Source organism: Herpailurus yagouaroundi, unplaced genomic scaffold, assembly GCF_014898765.1.
Source record: "Herpailurus yagouaroundi ecotype Mexico unplaced genomic scaffold, PumYag 100, whole genome shotgun sequence".
Classification (NCBI taxonomy): Eukaryota; Metazoa; Chordata; class Mammalia; order Carnivora; family Felidae; genus Herpailurus; species Herpailurus yagouaroundi.
Genome location: NW_024412391.1, coordinates 84972651 through 84990591, shown reverse-complemented (window position 1 = coordinate 84990591; position 17941 = coordinate 84972651). Strand labels below are relative to the sequence as shown.

Sequence of the window (17941 nt, the reverse complement as noted above, 5' to 3'; positions counted from 1 at the left end):
TGGAATCAAGAAAAAAGAAGCAACACTAAAAAACAGAAAAAGACCCTGGCTTTCCAAGTCTGTAGCATCTTTTCGGTTGCTCTGTTTCAAGGACGAGGAAGTGAGCCAGTTGACGTGGGAGAGAACATTCCTGGATGAAGGACAAGGGGACAAGAGAAAATGGGTGAAGCGCTGGTGTTTAAGGAGAGTGATTTGAAGCCAGATAGCTCAGGGCCTTGAAACCCAGGGAGAAGCGCCATCAGGTGTAAGCCTTAGGAAGCTCACTCTGGCCTGGGTGTAGAGGATGGGCGGGGGAGAAGGAGGTGGGAGAGGCTGTTAAGACCCAGAGGACAGATACTGACATCCGAACTTAGTGGTGGAAGGGAGAGGGTGAGCGGAGCTGGGAACTACAGAGAAGGTGGAAGAGCTTTCTGGTTGGGGCCACTGGGAGTTCAGTCCTGAATGAGGAAAGAAGACAAATCAGTTTAGGATCAGCTGACTGTGAGATGGCTGTGGGATACGCAGGTGGAAATACCCCGGGGACCATTGGATAAGCACCTCCAGAAACCAGCAGGGCCAGAGGTCTGGTTTAAGGAGCTATTGGCATCTAGGTGGTAATTGAAGCCAAGAGTAGAGCAGCAGGGGGTGGGGGTGGGGGTACTGCTGTCAATATCTGGAGACAGTTTTGATTGTCATAGTGGGATAGGGGCTGAGCTTCCACTGGCATCTAGTAGGAGGAGGCCAGAGAGGCTACTAAACTTCCCAGAATGCACAGGAGCCAGTAAAGAATTACCGGACCTCAGTGTCAGCAGTGCTGAGGTCCAGAAAACCTGGAGATGGGGGTGTGTGAAGAGCAGGAAGAGGATGGTTATGGAGCCCTAGCAGAGAAGCAGGCCTTTAAGGAGGCTGAAAAGGAACCATCAGAGAGAAGCCACTGACCAGGGAAACTTCCTGTTACGTGAGCTATTGGCCAATCACTGTCAAGTACAGGGTAATGGATTAAGTGCTAAGGCAGGGCCTGAAGAGGGAGGCCGGTGAGGGAATCTCCAGATGAATCCTTCACTGCTGCCTCACCCCAAGCAGAAACGCTACAGACCGGCTGCCAGTGGACCCCCTGGGGACGCCAAAGAGCTTTATAGAGAAGGCCTCTTACCTTCTTCTCAGCCTTGCTCAAAAGACAGGCCATGGAGAAAGGGAAATTCCTGCAGCGTTGGGACTTGGGACTTGCGGTTAAACAGAGGCAGCAAGTTTCAACCCGCTGCACAAGGAAGAGCCTCTCCAAGTTTGCCTCTCCCGCCGCCTGGCAGGAAAAGGGTCAGGAGTTCAGCCGTTTCTCAAAACTGTACTTTCTTCCCTTGTAGGAATTTGGGCTGCAAATATTTTTCACTAAGCCAGGGGGTTTCAACTCACTGGATTCTACTGCTGGGAATGGCTTCCGATGTCATCCGGGTTATCCCCTGTGCTTGATATTTCGCTGGCCTGGTTTGGCATCTTGGGAGCTTGGGTCCCGTTCTAGCTGAAACTGGCATACCTCTCGAGTTGGCGACTGGCGACGCTGTGTTTGGACGCTCTGGCTTCCCCTAAATAGAACCTGACTCCTTGGATGAATCTCGAAATAATATTTGTGTCATTTGTCCTCTCCACTCGCCATGTTTAACTTACGTGCCCTAAAAAAATAATAATAAGACGGTGTATTTAAAGTGCTTAGCCCCATACCTAGCCCGTTGTAAATGCTCAATAAAATATCAGCTGTAGTTTCTGTTCCTTTTATTTCTTAATCCTGGTCAGAGTCAAACTAAACTATCGTTGTGGGTCACAATGTGACGACAGCTAAGCTGTGACCAAGCTAAGCTTTGGAAAGAAAACAAACAAAAAAACAAAACAACAACAAAAAAACCAAAACCAATTACCTACTGTGTGTTCAGGATTCTAATTAGACCATGTTTTTAAAGATTTACATTTAGAAACCACATTTTCATATTCCAACACCCCATGAAAATACCACATACCGGAATTCTTACTGCCTGGAGATTAATATACTTGCAATAATAAAGCCTCCTTTTTGTTTTGTTTTGGTTCTTGTGGAGACCTGAGCCAGTCGTCGGTTCTATCACTTCTTCCTAATAACAAGAAAAAAGAACACAAAATATACACACTTGCTTTCCATAGTACACAGGTTCTCACTCAATGCAAATACTTTCTTTCCGAGCACATCAAAAATCAAGAATTTAGGCTGCTGGGTTGGAAATCGCTTTGGGCATGAGGGGGGAAATTTTTTTTTTTTTTCATATTGTCATGTCGGCACTCTTCCCCTTCTCCTGGGTTTCGTTCACGTTGGACCGAGAAATAGGGAGTGAGAAGAAGGAAGGGGAACGTTGGTGGATGGAAAACATTTCCACACTGGAAGATGCGATTACTACACCTCTGGCAGCTCTGTTCCTGGAGCAGGTACAGACCGAATGCCATTCTGGAAAAAACCTGAGCCCCAGCTACTGGCTTCTAGACACGACAATAACAAAACCCAACTCCATGCAACTTGGGGGAGGTTTGTTTCTACAAGGTGTCCATCCTGTTCCAACAATGGCTCCCGGGTCCCACACCGTCGTCTCGCCGCTCAGCGCTCCTCACGCCCCCTCCTGGAGAAAGCAAGCGGGTTTCAGAATTAAAGGGCGGCCGAAGTTTTCCTTCCCCTCCAACTCTGTACTCGGGGAACCTCTAAGGCAGAGGGCGCAAAGTTCAGCTTGGGCCCAGATCGCGTCCTTCCCTCTCCCGAAATCATCTCCTGCACCTCTTGGATCCGGCGTCCCAAACGACTGCCAGAGACTCTTTCTCTTGGTGCGAAGAAAAAGGACTGGCCAGACTAAAAAGGAAGGGACTTTGGGGAAATGCAGGATTCCAGCCCTGGGCTGCGGCCCGGAGGAGATGATGTCACCGCTCCGACGAAGCGAGGGCTGGGGAGTGGAGGGTGAGGGGGGGGGTGGCCGAGGGGGAGCCCGCGCCGCGCCCGCCGCTGCCAAGGGAGCGTTCGGAGCCCACGTCAGGGGAGGTGTCGGGATAAATAGGGTCTCGCAATGGCCGGGGCCGGCCGCGCTCGGAGCTGCCGGGGCCGGGACTGGAGCTGCCCGGGCGGGTCCGCGCCCCGCAGGCTGAGGGCCGGCGCTGCTCGCGCTCGGTGCGCCGGACGCCGGATACCCCCGACCGGCCCGCGAGGCCCCGCACCGCCGCCGACGGCAGCGCGGGCGGAGAGCCTCTCCGGTGCCCCGCGGGGCTTCCTCCCCGGGGAAGGGAGAGCGAGAGCCTAGGGGGGCAGGGAGCCGAGGGCCCCTTCTGCCTGTCGGGGCGGCGGCGCGCTAGGGCAGTGCCATGCTGCTCTCCGTCCTGGCGGCGTTGTGCCTGGGGCTGCGCCTGGCGCTGGGCGTGCGCGGCGCGCCCTGCGAGCCGGTGCGCATCCCCATGTGCCGGCACATGCCCTGGAACATCACGCGGATGCCCAACCACCTGCACCACAGCACGCAGGAGAACGCCATCCTGGCCATCGAGCAGTACGAGGAGCTGGTGGACGTGAACTGCAGCGCGGTGCTGCGCTTCTTCCTCTGCGCCATGTACGCGCCCATCTGCACGCTGGAGTTCCTGCACGACCCCATCAAGCCGTGCAAGTCGGTGTGCCAGCGCGCGCGCGACGACTGCGAGCCCCTCATGAAGATGTACAACCACAGCTGGCCCGAGAGCCTGGCCTGCGAAGAGCTGCCGGTCTACGACCGCGGCGTGTGCATCTCGCCGGAGGCCATCGTCACCGACCTCCCCGAGGGTGAGCCTGAGCCGGAGGGAAAGGAAGGACCGAGGGGGGTGAGGGTGCATTCTTGGCTGTGGCTTCCACGGGAGAACCCACCGGGCGGCCCCTTCTACCGATGCCAGTGGGTGGGTGGGCTGTCGGTCCCCCCAGCCACCGCCCCCCCCCCCCCCGCCACCCAATCTCACTTCCGACAATTGGAGGAGGTGGGAAGGGCGGTGACCTGACGTGGGTACAAGTCTGCTCTCCCTACAGAAACGTAGGGGGCGGAAGAACACCATGTCCCATAGAGAATGTAAGGGGAGGGGCGGGTAGGGAGGTGCTTCTAAAGAGAGCCATTAGCATTTTCCTTGACAATGATAGAATAATAGCAACGAACACATATATAGGTGGGGTCCGAGCCAGTGTTCAGCGATTTCCGTGTACGGTTTAATGCTTAAAACAGCCCCATCAGGGTTCTCCACTTAGTGCTAGCTCTTGAAAACTCTTTTTTGGGGGGAAAAAAAAAGGCAGTAGCAGGCATCACTCCCCAGGAGGAGTGCAGTTTGTAAATTTAGTCCTTCTGGAAAATTGTGATGTCTGTTTCACGGTCGACATCTTATCTTGCGGCATCTTGGTTAACTGGATATCAACTTCCGCTTCCTTTTTTCGGTCATTTTGCTGCTTTTCTAGGACGAAGGAACAAATTTAAGTCCACTTCTTGAAGTCAAGCCTAAGAATATTTTTGCATGCTTTTTTTTATCCCTGACCCAGGTTACTGAACTTTTAAAGAGATTATGCTGTTGCCTTAGTGTAGTTTCTGAGGTTATGTCTCAGAGCATTGTCCATAACGTGAAGAAAGAGAAGTATAAGGAAGGGAAAATCGAAACTCTTCTCTAATTCAGAGCTTTAGAGAAAAACATATTTGTTGCTTAAATTATATAAATGATAGAGGGTTATGCCTTGGCCGGTGGGGGGTGGGGGGAGTCTTATATAGCTGTGGACTGTTTCTGCACTGGGAAATGAGAGGTGGAGATTTGGAAATATTCGGGATATTTTGATTAGTGTCAACTGTCCACTTGGAAAAATCCATTTTAAAATGGATTTGGGTGGGAAAGTTAGCTGTATGTGTCAGCCAAGTCAAATGGACGGGCATTCACATCAATTTGTGCTGGATGGGCAAAACCTCACTCAAAAGTCTTCTTTTCTAAGCCCAAGAATGTCTGTATGAAAGAAGTAGTTGACAAGCCGATGCCACTTTTACAACGTTAGTTATTATTCTTTGGTAACGCCGTGTTAGTTCATTTCTCCAGATGGTTCTTTATTCCAGTGGGGTGAACGGGCTAAGTCACTGACCACACCCATGCGGCTGTGTGTGTGTTTCAGACGTTAAGTGGATAGACATCACGCCAGACATGATGGTACAGGAGAGGCCTCTTGATGTTGACTGTAAACGCCTAAGCCCTGGTGAGTTCCTTCTTCTCGAAGTCCCCTTTTTTTTTTTTTTTTTTGCCTCCTCCCCAGAGTGATTTCTGAACACTTTCCCGACTCTCTGCCTCTCTTTTGTCTCCTTCAGACCGCTGCAAGTGCAAAAAGGTGAAGCCGACTCTGGCGACATATCTGAGCAAAAACTACAGCTACGGTAAGTCGTCCGATGAAGCCGTTCACTTGACGAGTTGGCCAATTACACAGCCAGTCACGAAGCCAATCCCAAAGTAAAGAAAGCCAATCCCAACGTGGTTCACGATGTGGGTTCTGGAAGGCACAATAACAACTATAAAATGCCTTGCTCTTCGGGGTAAATCAAGCAAAAACAACGTAAGTTACCCAGGGAGAACAGCGATGTGGCTCAGGGCTCAAATGTGACATCAAGGTCCTCTTGGTCTCGGTGAGAGGTGCCACTCAGCCAGGACAGCCCAACTGACTTTTTCTTTTCCTGAGGTTTCCTTGCTGCAGGAAGGATGGGTGAGTGATCCATGGATTTGATTATCTGAGGCCCAGAGGCCCAGGAACTAAGACCTGCCCATGTTTCTTTTTAGTTATAAACACTTACAGATATTTAACACCTAAAAGAAACTGTAGAGAAATAGGTTAATCATGAGACCCTCTGGCTAGAAGTATTGACATCGTTTAAATGCCCTCCTATTTGAAAGAACAGTCAACACGGCTATTTTCAATTTTTTTAAGTAAATGTAATTCTACTGTTCTCATTTGAAAGTAAATTTAATTGAAAATATGTTCTTTTAAAATATCTGACTTGTTTTATATTCCTTTGCATTTCTTTTTTTTTTTTTTAATGTTTATTTATTTATTTCTGAGAGAGAGAGCTAGAGAGCGAGCAGGGAAGGGGCAGAGAGAGAGGGAGACAGAATCCCAAGCAGTCTCCCTGCTATCAGCACAGAGCCCAATGCGGGACACGAACTCACAAACCTTGACAGCGTGACCTGAGTTGAAACCAAGAGCTGGACGCTTAACAGACTGAGCTACCCAGGCACCCCCCCCTCACCTTTGCATTTCTTAAATTACTTCTGCTGGAATAACAGAACTGTTTTGGCAAAATGGTCATTTTATTTGTTAACTTTGTTTTCCATATTTCAAGCTGAAATTTGAAATCATAAACCTTATGTTACATATCGCATGTGAAAGTAGGAAGATCGTGGCAATATAAAGGGCTGAAAAAATAACCTCTTAGTGAAGTTGTTAGGTTTGAGATTATAGCCAATGTGGGTAACTCTACCAAAAAAAGAAAAAAAAAAAAAACAACTGACTTTTCGGGTAGCTTTTATTGTTGTCGTTTGAAAACTGTTCTTTGTAGATATTACGTTAATCTAAACGATTTTGCCCCTCCTCTGACACTATCCAGCCCTAGTTGCTAATCTGAGTTTCACTGTCTTGCTGTCCACGGTGTCATTGCCACATAACTTCTTTGAGGATGAAACCATTTTCTATTTAAGTCCGTTGCCTTCTTCCTAAACCAGCTTTCTAGGACGGAATCCAAGACAGAGATCCATGCTAGGCTGATTACAATTCCATGGAAGGCAGTAATAGCAAGGGACCAGAAGGGCCAAAATTTTAAGCTTGATCAGACAGTGATTACTTAACAGCTATCCGTAATAACAGTTATACATCTGCTTGCCGCAGACCTTGCTTTGACAGTCTGTGAAATTAAAGGATTAAGAATAGTGATCTTCAGAGACTCTTTCCAGGTCACAAATGTTACAGCTTTAATAACTTCCTTTGGAAGACAGGAAGTCCCAGCATCAGACAGGCGGTTGGACCATACAAATTGTAAAGTGGCTTGTGACTCTGAGAACATACGATTCTCACTTCCGATAATCACAAGGCAGAGTCTACTTGTTTCTATGAAATTTTTACTGACGTTCTATGTAACTGAATCTCCTGATATGTTCTCGGCAAACAAACGTCCAAACAAAACTGACGTCAGGTTTTTAAGGCTGAGAAAAACCTGCGAGGTTCTGTTTTCACATCCTCGCTGTAGCCCAGTGAGGAGCAGACCCAGAGGCTGACCCAGAGGCAGAGCCCAGACCGAGCCCGCCTGTCGCTTTGCTCTTACGTCTTGCAGGCTGATCCAGAACTTTAAAGACAATGCTGACAGTATGATTGTGTGGGCTTTTGGCCTGCATCTGGGCAGCTTGGACATGACCATAATTACAGGAGGGATTCTTTAAGAGAGGCTCAGGGCTTGGCGTGAATACACCATCCCTATTTGTCTGCAGAGGCCTCATCAACACTTCCATCAATTTTTAAATTGCAGTCATTCACGCCAAAATAAAAGCTGTGCAGAGAAGCGGCTGTAATGAAGTAACGACCGTGGTGGACGTGAAAGAGATCTTCAAGTCCTCATCACCCATCCCTCGGACGCAGGTCCCGCTCATTACCAATTCTTCCTGCCAGTGCCCCCACATCCTGCCCCATCAAGACGTGCTCATCATGTGTTACGAGTGGCGCTCCAGGTAGGCACAGAGCAGGAGGGAGGAAACCGCACACTGCTTAATGGAAACGTGAATCCCATTTACCAGTCGTGGTGTTTTTTGTTGTTTTTTTTTTAACGGCGCCAGTAGTTCTTTTTACAAAGGCAGTTTAAGGGGCGCCTAGGTGGCTCGGTAGGTTGAGCACCCGACTCTCGATTTCGGCTCAGATCATGATCCCAGGGTTGTGGGATCGAGCCCCACGTCAGGCTCTGTGCTGAGTGCGGAGCCTGCTTAAGATTCTCTCTCTCTCTCTCTCTCTCTCTGTCTCTCTCTCTCTCTCTCTCTCCTCTTTCTAAATAAATAAATAAATAAATAGACAATTTAAAAATAGTTCAGTAGGGGCGCCTGGGTGGTGCAGTCGGTTAAGCGTCCGACTTCAGCCAGGTCACGATCTCGCAGTCCGTGAGTTCGAGCCCCACATCAGGCTCTGGGCTGATGACTCAGAGCCTGGAGCCTGTTTCCGATTCTGTGTCTCCCTCTCTCTCTGCCCCTCCCCCGTTCATGCTCTGTCTCTCTCTGTCCCAAAAATAAATAAAACGTTGAAAAAAAATTAAAAAAATAAAATAAAAAAAATAATAAAAATAAAAATAGTTCAGTAAATAAAAATACAATTTCAACAGATGCCTCTGTTGCGATAATCACATAGCCTAAATATCATTTAATTCCCTGTGGCATTAAGGAACAGTAGGAATATGAGTATTTGAGTAGGATGCTTAAAAATCAATTTCAGAATTCGTTAAAGGACTTCAAAAATCGTAGGCAGATAAATTACTATGAGTGAAAACAATTCTTTTCAAATGATTCAAATCAATCTTGGTGTGGCAAATACTTTAATTTTTTTAAAGAGCTCTTTAATGATCAGGTAAAGATGGCCATTTATGACGACAGGTCCACATTTCCTTACACACAATATAAGTACATGACATTTGTTTGATAGATCATTGCGTACACACACACATTCGCACTCACGCTCACACACATATATCCGCGTACCTCTAGCTGGGAGTGTGTTTCCCCACATCTCTTTTCTTGGCATATTTTTATATATTGGTACATTCCTTAGAATGTAAAAATCAAACTCTTCAGACCAGGGTGCGGGATGGGCCCCCTAACTGGCTGCAGTATACATCTCCAACAGAATCATTCATATTTTATGTAACCAGTCTTCCCTTTAATTCCCTGCCATTAATGCTCATCTGTTTCTTCTGGGTACAGCTGTGGGCTGTTTTTTCAAAACACCTTTTGCAACTGACCTCACTTGAATACCTTCCTGATCTGTATTCTATCTTTCCTGATCTATACCCTTGGCTTTTTTTTTTCTTTAATGTTTATTTATTTATCTTGAGAGAGAGCAAAGGAGGGGCAGAGAGAGAATCCCAAGCAGGCTCCGTCCCTGTCAGTGCAGAGCCTGACTCGGGGCTCGATCCCACGATTGTAAGATCATGATCTGAGCTGAAGTCAAGAGTTAGACACTCAACCAACTGAGCCACCCAGGTGCCTCATGGGTATTCTTGGCTTTCAAACTGTTCTCCTTATTTCTTGTCTCTCTAAAGAACGAATGAATGTTGACTGAATGTTGCTGGGCTCTTCTCTCGCATGGTGTTTGTACCTGGTACAGGACTAGGTGCAGTTCTGGGAATGTACCAGACTGCTAGTCATCAAATTCTGTTTGGATTCCCGTCATCCATTCTGTTCATTTATAGATTTAATGGCATTCTGATGAAAATACCAGTAAAAAATATTTTCGAATGATCGGGATTTATGTCTTCACACAATGATCATTTGGAAGCACAAACTGGCAAGGGCGTGTAAAGGACATTTTGAAAATAACCGTTTGGAAGGAAATCGGTTTCTGCCTCAGGAGAAACAGAAAACTGGAACAAAGCTAGACTGCTAAAACCATGTGGTACAAGAGTAGACATGCAGATAAATAAAACAGAGGAAGCATTCTTGAGACAGATGCTAATGTGTAAAGTACTGTATTAGGAAGGAAAAAGGGCAAATCCATTAGACGTGAGTATATTAGTTAGTAAGTGTTGCAAATGTTTTTATTTGGAAAAAATAGTACCTATTTTCACTTTATACTAATACCATAAAATGAATTTCAAATGGATTCAAGAGATATTTTTTAAAACTTAATCATAGAGGGTAAAATTAGGTGAATAGATAGATGTATGAATTCTGAATAACAAAATACTTTGCAAACATGAAATTAATGTAAAAAATTACAAGAGGAAATGTCAATACATACCTTGGATGACATTATATCATGGACATAAAAATCACCAAAGAAAGCCAATAAAAGTTGAGAAAGATACTTGTAATAGTTATGGCAAAGGGAGAGTAGCCTTACTCTATAAAGAGTTCATATAAGTTAAGATTTAACACATTAAGACTACAATATATAAATAATATGTACATAAATCTATATGGACACGTTCCAGAAGAAATACAAAGAGTAAATAAATTTACCTCTTTAATTCTCCAATCCAGAGTAAAACATGATCTGAATGAAAGTTCAACCATTCTGAAAACGATTTAGAAAACTTTGGGAAAGTACATACTCTTGGACCCAGTAATTCTACTTTAAGAAATCTGTCCTAAGGAAATAATAACCCAGTGCACACTAGTAAATATACAAGGATATTCAACAAAAAGCTGTTAATAGTAGCGAAGCAATGAAAGGGATTCAACAGTAGAGAAAGGCCTAAGTATCATTATTGCAATATTATGTGGTTATTAAAGCAGTATTCTAATTATATGAGAAAATGCATATAATAGAATGATAAAAAGAACTGTACATTGGGACCTAAATAGTGTGATTTAAGAATATAGGTACAAGGAAGAATAAAAGGAAATGCTAGTAAAATATAAATGGGGGATATGTGGATTGTAGAGTTAAGGGTTATAAAGAATTTTGATTTGTAGGGGCACCTGGGTGGCTCAGTTGGTTAAGCATCTGACTCTTGATTTTGGCTCAGGTCATGATTGCACAGTCATGAAAAGGAGCCTCACGTCTTATGCTTAGCATGGAGCCTGGTTTAGATTGTATCTCTCTTCCTCTGCCCCTCTCCCTGGCTTGCACACTCTCTCTCTGTCTCTAAAAAAAGAAAAGAAAAGAAAAGGCAGGGAAAGGGAAAGGGAAAGAAAAGAAAAGAAAAAGAAAACAACGAATTTTGGATTTGACAATTTTTTTGTATTTTTTTTTAACTTTTTCCTTTCATAATCAGAATTGCTTAAAATAAATTCCTTTTTTTCTTTCAGGATGATGCTTCTTGAAAACTGTTTAGTTGAAAAATGGAGAGACCAACTTAGTAAAAGATCCATAGTAAGTATAATTAGCAACCCTGCGCATATGGATTTAAGCGCAGGTAAAGAAATTCTATAGAACTGGGGATTCTTCCTTCACCTTCTTCCATCTCCAGGCTCTCATAGGAGGTTGAAATAACATCAGTATTTGTCTTTCGAATAAGTAGTTAAGAACAAAGTTATTCTCACTTCAACCTCAAAGATGATTTGTTACACTCAATCTTCATCTAATGGTTATTTCCAGATTAAATTAGGGTTTGTTTTTTTGGTTTTTGTTTTTGTTTGTTGTTTGTTTGCTTTTAACTATTTTAGCGAACAGTCAGGCACTTGAGCAGAGTTCACATCCAGCGGGATTAAAACAGACATATACATGTAATGGTGTGAACCCACAATTCTAAAATCCATGCTACTGTCTCTGTACAAAGCATAATCTATCCCCATATTTAAAATAGTTTTGAGACTTTTGTCAAAATAAATTATATATACCAACTGTAATCATTTTGTGGCCAAATCCGTGATTTTTGGTGGTATCATCATAGAAATATTCGCAATGCAATTAGAGGATTAGAATAATTTTTTGCCCAGAGATATGCTGTCACACCAGAACTAAAGAAATCAGGTCATTGGTTTGAAATCTTTAAAGCATTCCCTCTCCTGTAAATACGTTTAGATAGATGTAGGAGAATTTGTGCTGTCAGGTTCACAAAAGGTCCTATTACTGCCTGTGTGAGGAAGAAGTCTATGTTAATACTGACTTAATGGAGAAGGTAGTTTGAACATAGCCTCGTCTACTCTGTGCATTTCAGAATAACATGACTTCCATCTGAGCTGAAAACCGTGGAGCTGTCAGGAGCACGCTTAGCCTTACTGGATAGAAGATTCTAGCAGGATGGGTTATCTGGTTTCCAAGACTACAGTGGATTAGAGGCATCAGTGTAGAAAGCAAGTCCACCATGAGATCCTGGGAGGAAAGAAAGCTTTCAAGAACCAAAGCTATTTAGAGGCCCCTGGGTGGCTTAGTCGGTTAAGTGTCTGACTTCAGCTCAGGCCGTGATCTCACGGTTTGTAGGTTTGAGCCCCGCTTTGGGCCCCACACTGACAGCATGGCGTCTGCTTGGGATTCTCTGTCTGCCCCTCCCCCACCAGCGCTTTCTCGCTCTGTCTCTCTCTCTCTCAAAAATAAATAAACTTTAAAAAAATAATTAGGGGCACCTGGGTGGCTCAGTCAGTTAAGCGTCTGACTGGCTCAGGTCGTGATCTCGTGGTTCGTGGGTTCAAGCCCCACGTCGGGTTCTATGCGGACAGCTCGGAGCCTGGAGCCTGCTTCGGATTCTGTGTCTCCCTCTCTCTCTGCCCCTCCCCTGCTCACACTCTCTCTATCAAAAAATGAATAAACATTAAAAAATTGTTTTTAGGGGCGCCTGGGTGGCGCAGTCGGTTAAGCGTCCGACTTCAGCCAGGTCACGATCTCGCGGTCCGTGAGTTCGAGCCCCGCGTCAGGCTCTGGGCTGATGGCTCAGAGCCTGGAGCCTGTTTCCGATTCTGTGTCTCCCTCTCTCTCTGCCCCTCCCCTGTTCATGCTCTGTCTCTCTCTGTCCCAAATAAATAAAACGTTGAAAAAAAAATTGTTTTTAAATATTAAAAGAAAAGAATCCTAGCTGTTTGGGCCATTCACTTTTGCAGCAAATATTCTAATAAACTTCAGTAAGAATTCGAAGATATCACCATATAATAGCAAATGTAAGATGTTTACTATTTTAGAACAGATTAGAGTTGTGCCCTGGGAAGGTGGGGACAGTGTTTCTCATTTCACTGTATTTCTAGTGACTAGAGCAATGTCTGGCCTGTGGTCATGCTCAAACTCTTTGCTGAATGAAATATAACAAAGTAGGGGCATTTGTGTTACAATAAAAAGCAGTGTCTATTCAAGGAGCCTTTTTCAGTTTTTTCTTACATGCAGCTACTTAAATAAATAGTATTTCTTTCTATAATAAGAGGTATATCTTTTTCTATCAAGGAAACAACTACCCAGAATGCCTCATTTCTCCTGGGTTCTGGGTAGCTAGCACTTGAGTGGATTACTAGACGTGAGTGGGGTCTCTGTTTTCCTTCTGATGTAAGAGAATTAGGTGAGCCCATCCATAAATGTGGGAATAGACCTTTGGACTTCCTAGTGAGGCTGGATAAATTTCTGCTCTTAGCCATATGTCAGAGCCTTTTTAGAAGGCTTTGCTGTGTAGGAATGTTGCATCATAGGGCCTGTGGGCTGGGGCCTTGGGCTCTGGAGTCAGACTGGGTGAATTTGAATCCCAGTTCTGACATTTATCAGCTGTGTGGCCATCTACAAATAAGCTCTGTGTGCTCGTTTCCTGGTCATGACCGTGGTGTCCACCTAGAAGGCTGTTGTTACAGTGAAACGAACGCTTATCAAAACTTCCTCCCATACTGAGCCCTTCTCAAATCATCTGGTATATGCTAAGCGCTCAATAACGGAGGGTAGCTATTTTATTTGCTGTCACGATTCATAGATTACAGTGGGAAAAAATTGCATTAATTCTGATATTAGGGCAACAGCATGACATGATGAGATGCATCTGATGGTCATGTGTGCAAATTGCCTCCCAGCAGTGGGAAGAGAGGCTCCAGGAGCAGCGGAGGACAGTTCAGGACAAGAAGCGAACGGCTGGGCGTACCAGTCGTAGCAACGCCCAGAAACCAAAGGGAAAGCCGCCCTCTCCCAAACCGGCCAGCCCCAAGAAGACCGTCAAAGCTAGGAGTGCCCAGAAGAGAACAAACCCGAAAAAAGTGTGAGCCACCTGCTTTCCAGAATGGAGACTGCCTCTCAGGATGAGGCCAGGCACCCCCCAGCCAGCCTGGGGGGGGGCGAGGTGCCCCTCTCCTCGCCTTAACGACTGCAGTCCTCCCCATAGACACATCGTACAGCAGTTTTCTTAGTGATACGCTTCAATTTTTTCTTTTTAAGCCACCACAAAACCCTAGTGGTAGGTATGTCCTTTGGTATGGAAGGTATATGAAAGCTGAGAGCTGGTGGACAAAGCTTCTAGCGGCATTCAGAGTAGCCTTCATGGTGCGTGGTCTGTGAGATCTCTGGGTGGGGAAAGGGTGCTTTGGTCCTTACCATTTGACCTAATATGTGCATTGTAAAATGAATGCCATATTACAAACAAACCCCCCCATTTTTTTTTTTTTTTACAATATGTTGTATTTCAGCTTGACTTCTGTTGTTAGAATGTTCGTCATGTTTCAGAATGTGATTGAAAATGCAATGATTCTAAGGAGGGAAGCAAGAGGAATGAAGAATGAATGTCTTAAAAGATCTTTCTATGTTTACTGTTTGCACAAGAATTTCTGTGATGAAAGGGAATTTTCGAACAATCTAGAAAAGTAGGATATGGAAAACTGTAATGTTTGTTTTTGGTTTTGTTTCTGTTTTTTTTACAAAGAAGCCTTTCACCTAGAGTTTTTAGCTAGACACACTCTAGAAACTAAAATAATAATGATGATAACTAAATAAATAAAAGGGAAAGGCAGACATACCACATCCGGATCCTTATTTTCTGGTTACCACGCCGTTGGGTGGAAAGGCTCTGAATTTACATTCCTTTACGCTTCTCGTTAGTAACCATTACATGGCACCAGAAACAGAGTGTGTTTCTCCTCTGATGCTTTATATGCCAATGACTCCACCCCCAAGAATTTCACACGGGTGTATGTGATGCTCATGTCATTTCCCAGGATGCCCTAGGCATCTTGATGCCAAGCCTGAAAGAATTTTCTCTCTGCTGGTAGCTGGTGCTTACAGAGGTGCTGTGGGCCCAGTGTGGGAGGGCCAGGCCTCCAAAGCCCCTGGTTCTCAGCCACCGCCCCACACCAGCTCTGCCCCTGGAAAGGCAACTACGTTCACTCTTCCATTCAAGGATGTAGAGGAACGACCTGAAAGCTTACATAGAAAATCTCCTTTAGGTTTACCATTGCCCCTGCTTCTCAGAGAAGGAGTAAGTGACATGTTGCACTCACACAAGATCATCAGACACATGATCTAATCTCACCTCTGTAAGCCACTGGGACGCAGAAATGAGGTGTGTGGGTAAGCCAGGGGAGAGTGGAGAAACGGGGCTAGTAAGAATGCCGGCATGGGCTCCCCTCTCGTCCTAAAAGTGTAACAGGACGCCTGTGTCACCACCACCCCAGGGCAGCAGAGTTAAAGGAATCCAGTAGATGGACTGACACAAGGGTACCAAGAAACACTCGGTGTATGTTTCTGCTATATGAAAGGCCAAACTTCCTTGGCCCTTAAGGACTGCCAGATACGTGTTTAGCAGAGCATCCAAAGAAAGGCCATTAAACGGCCCTGGCAGCCTAGCTTACCTCCTTAGCATTGTAGGGCTTCTTCGGGGAAGGGAATCAGAAATGGAACTCTTCGTGGGAATGGAGAAACAAACACATATGAAAAAACAAAAGTAAACACTATTTTCAGTGCAATACTGAATACAAATAAGAGTTTGGAGATGACTACATACTCAAGCACTGTTTACTGAAAATATTTAACTGAAATCATATACTGAATATTACACAAAACTTGCTACTTCGTTAGGAACAACGATATATTATACGATACTTAACTGTGCACATTTATACATCATACGATATGTAATCGGGTGTGTGTATCAGTTTGATTAATAAATAAAAGAGTTAAGCAGGCCTCCAGTTATTATGAAAAAGTAAAAAACATCAGCCCACACTAAGAGTAATATAACAAGTGTGGTAGTGGTCTTTGGTGAGGATCAGAGATTTATTTTTCTCCCTTAAATATTTTCTCCATCCAAATACATGTGAGAGGAAGTAAATATTAATATGTGGAGAGGAAAGCTGAGGTATTGAAATGATAATTATTTGAAGGTTGGATTGCTTATGTGAGGAAAAAACATTTTTGCAATATTTTGATCAACAAATTTCATAATTAAGGACAATGGGAGGCATTTACTTTTTCAATAATTTTGTTGGTCTTTCAATAATACAGTAAACATGTATTTTCTAGAAAGTATTTAATATGTGCATAAAATACAAGTAGTGGAATTATAATCCTACCTAATCCTATCATCACTATGCAGAGGTAATTGCTGTTAGTATTTTGGTGTACAATTGTCCAGGTGTTTCTTACGCATTTATATAATGATTTGAGTAAAAAAAAAAAAAAAAAAAAAAAAAAAAAAACAGGAGCTTATTATACATATTGTTCATTAACCTTCCTTCTTCACTCAGCCTCTTATTGAGATGAGTTCTCATGTCAATAAAGCTGATGCCACCTCATTTATAATGGCTCCGTTGTAGTCCGTGGTTGCTTTACTCTACCAACCCTTACGTTATGAGGCATTGATGTTGTTTCTTAACTGAACATACTGAATAACTGAGTCAACATCTTGATAACTAATATCTGTGCACATCCTTCATTGGTTCCCTTGGGATAAGTCAGTTTAAGTAGCACTGCTGGGCCATAGAGTTATGTTCACCGAGGAAAGTCCTCGATTATGGTGTCAATTATCCATCAGGATATTGGACCACAGATAGGTAAAAATGTTGACTCTCCAAATCCTCACTAAGATTGTTTTGCCCTGCCAGTATTTCTTTATAAATCTTAGCTGGAAACCGGATGTCGTCTTGGGCAAAGCCCTGCTCTTCCTCTGTGAGCTATCACTGACCACATTCTCAACACTCCAAATACTCAGGAAGCTGGGGAATGAGTGATGAAGGACTTCAAAGAGGATATAGTTGATGGACAGATAGATGATTGATAGATAGATTATGATGAGATGATTGATAGACAGATGATGATGATAGATGGCAGATAAGATAGATGATAGATAAGATAGATGATAGATAAGATAGACTGATAGATAAGATAGATGACATAGATGATAGATGATAGATACATAGATGATAGATGGTGATGATAAATTAGATGATAGATGATAGATAGATAGATAGATAGATAGATGATAAATCTCTTGACTTGGGAAAGTCTATACAACCTCCTCAATCTTTTTAATGATTCAAATTTAGTAATATAACCAGTCAGCTAGAGAAACCAAAGAATTAGGGTGTAACAGACATGTCAATAGATTTGCTCTCAGTCCAGCCTTCTTTTAACATACATGAGAATTTGGATAAATAACCTTAGTTTCTTACTTTTTAGTTGAAACCAATGCAGTGTGAACACACTTTTGGTTTCTGTCCTTGGATACTTAAAGAACTATCCATTGCAAACTTACAATAAAACTCCTTTACTTGAACTAGCTTTAGGGTACTTTTTGTTGGGTGGAACTAGTTCCTAAATAAAAATGAAGGGCATGTGGTTGGGGTTTTTTGTTTGTTTGTTTTTTGTTTGTTTTTTGTTTTGGCTTTGGGGGGTTGGTTTGTTTTGTTTTGTTTTGTTTTGTTTTTTTAACCACAAATTTCTACCTGCTGTTATCACCAACTCAAAAAGCAAAAGTGGTTATTTGGAAGTGTGCAATGAGAAAGTTGAATGGGACCTTAGAACTCATAAGCCAGCCCAAAAGAGAAAAGCTATCCTAGGGCTTATCTGACACCTCACATATTGCTAGAGAAAGATCTGGGCCCCCAGAGTTACTCAATTTTAACTTAACAGGCCAAAGTGCTCTGCTTGGTCAGTAACATAAACCCCGGTTATTCGAGGGAAGGCTCATGTATCACCACACAAAGAGCAATAGGAACCAATCATTGCTTCAGTTATAGAATAATATACACCAATACTAATCATATTTTCTAATGGGAAAGTAATTCTTGAAAAGCATTTTACTCTAAAAGATGTATCATGTAACAATGACAGCCATGTCAACCAAAAATGTTAGTG

At 43.8% G+C, this 17941-nt stretch overlaps 2 protein-coding genes across 6 annotated transcripts in view; one reads left to right on the top strand and one right to left on the bottom strand.

Moving 5' to 3' along the window:
* The window catches only part of NME8 (NME/NM23 family member 8), a 108958-nt gene that overhangs the window by 29710 nt on the left and 61307 nt on the right, over nucleotides 1-17941 (bottom strand). For 3 of the 4 annotated variants that reach the window (XR_005789492.1, XR_005789493.1, XR_005789495.1), the window contains exons 18-19: nucleotides 1989-2099; nucleotides 1133-1646 (exon numbers count right to left, since the gene is read on the bottom strand). The gene's annotated coding sequence lies outside the window, so the exon portion shown is untranslated. The remainder of the gene's footprint in view (nucleotides 1-1132; nucleotides 1647-1988; nucleotides 2100-17941) is intronic. The other variant, XR_005789494.1, reaches the window with a different exon arrangement.
* Nucleotides 3234-16267, top strand: SFRP4 (secreted frizzled related protein 4). 2 transcript variants are annotated; one of them, XM_040472986.1, is made up of 6 exons: nucleotides 3234-3787; nucleotides 5135-5215; nucleotides 5325-5390; nucleotides 7524-7722; nucleotides 11005-11068; nucleotides 13675-16267. In XM_040472986.1, the coding sequence occupies exons 1-6, from the start codon at nucleotides 3343-3345 to the stop codon at nucleotides 13858-13860; spliced, it is 1041 nt and encodes a 346-aa protein (XP_040328920.1). In that variant the 5' UTR covers nucleotides 3234-3342; the 3' UTR covers nucleotides 13861-16267. The 2 variants fall into 2 exon arrangements, with proteins under 2 accessions (XP_040328920.1, XP_040328921.1); XM_040472987.1 differs by lacking the exon at nucleotides 13675-16267 and adding an exon at nucleotides 11856-12090.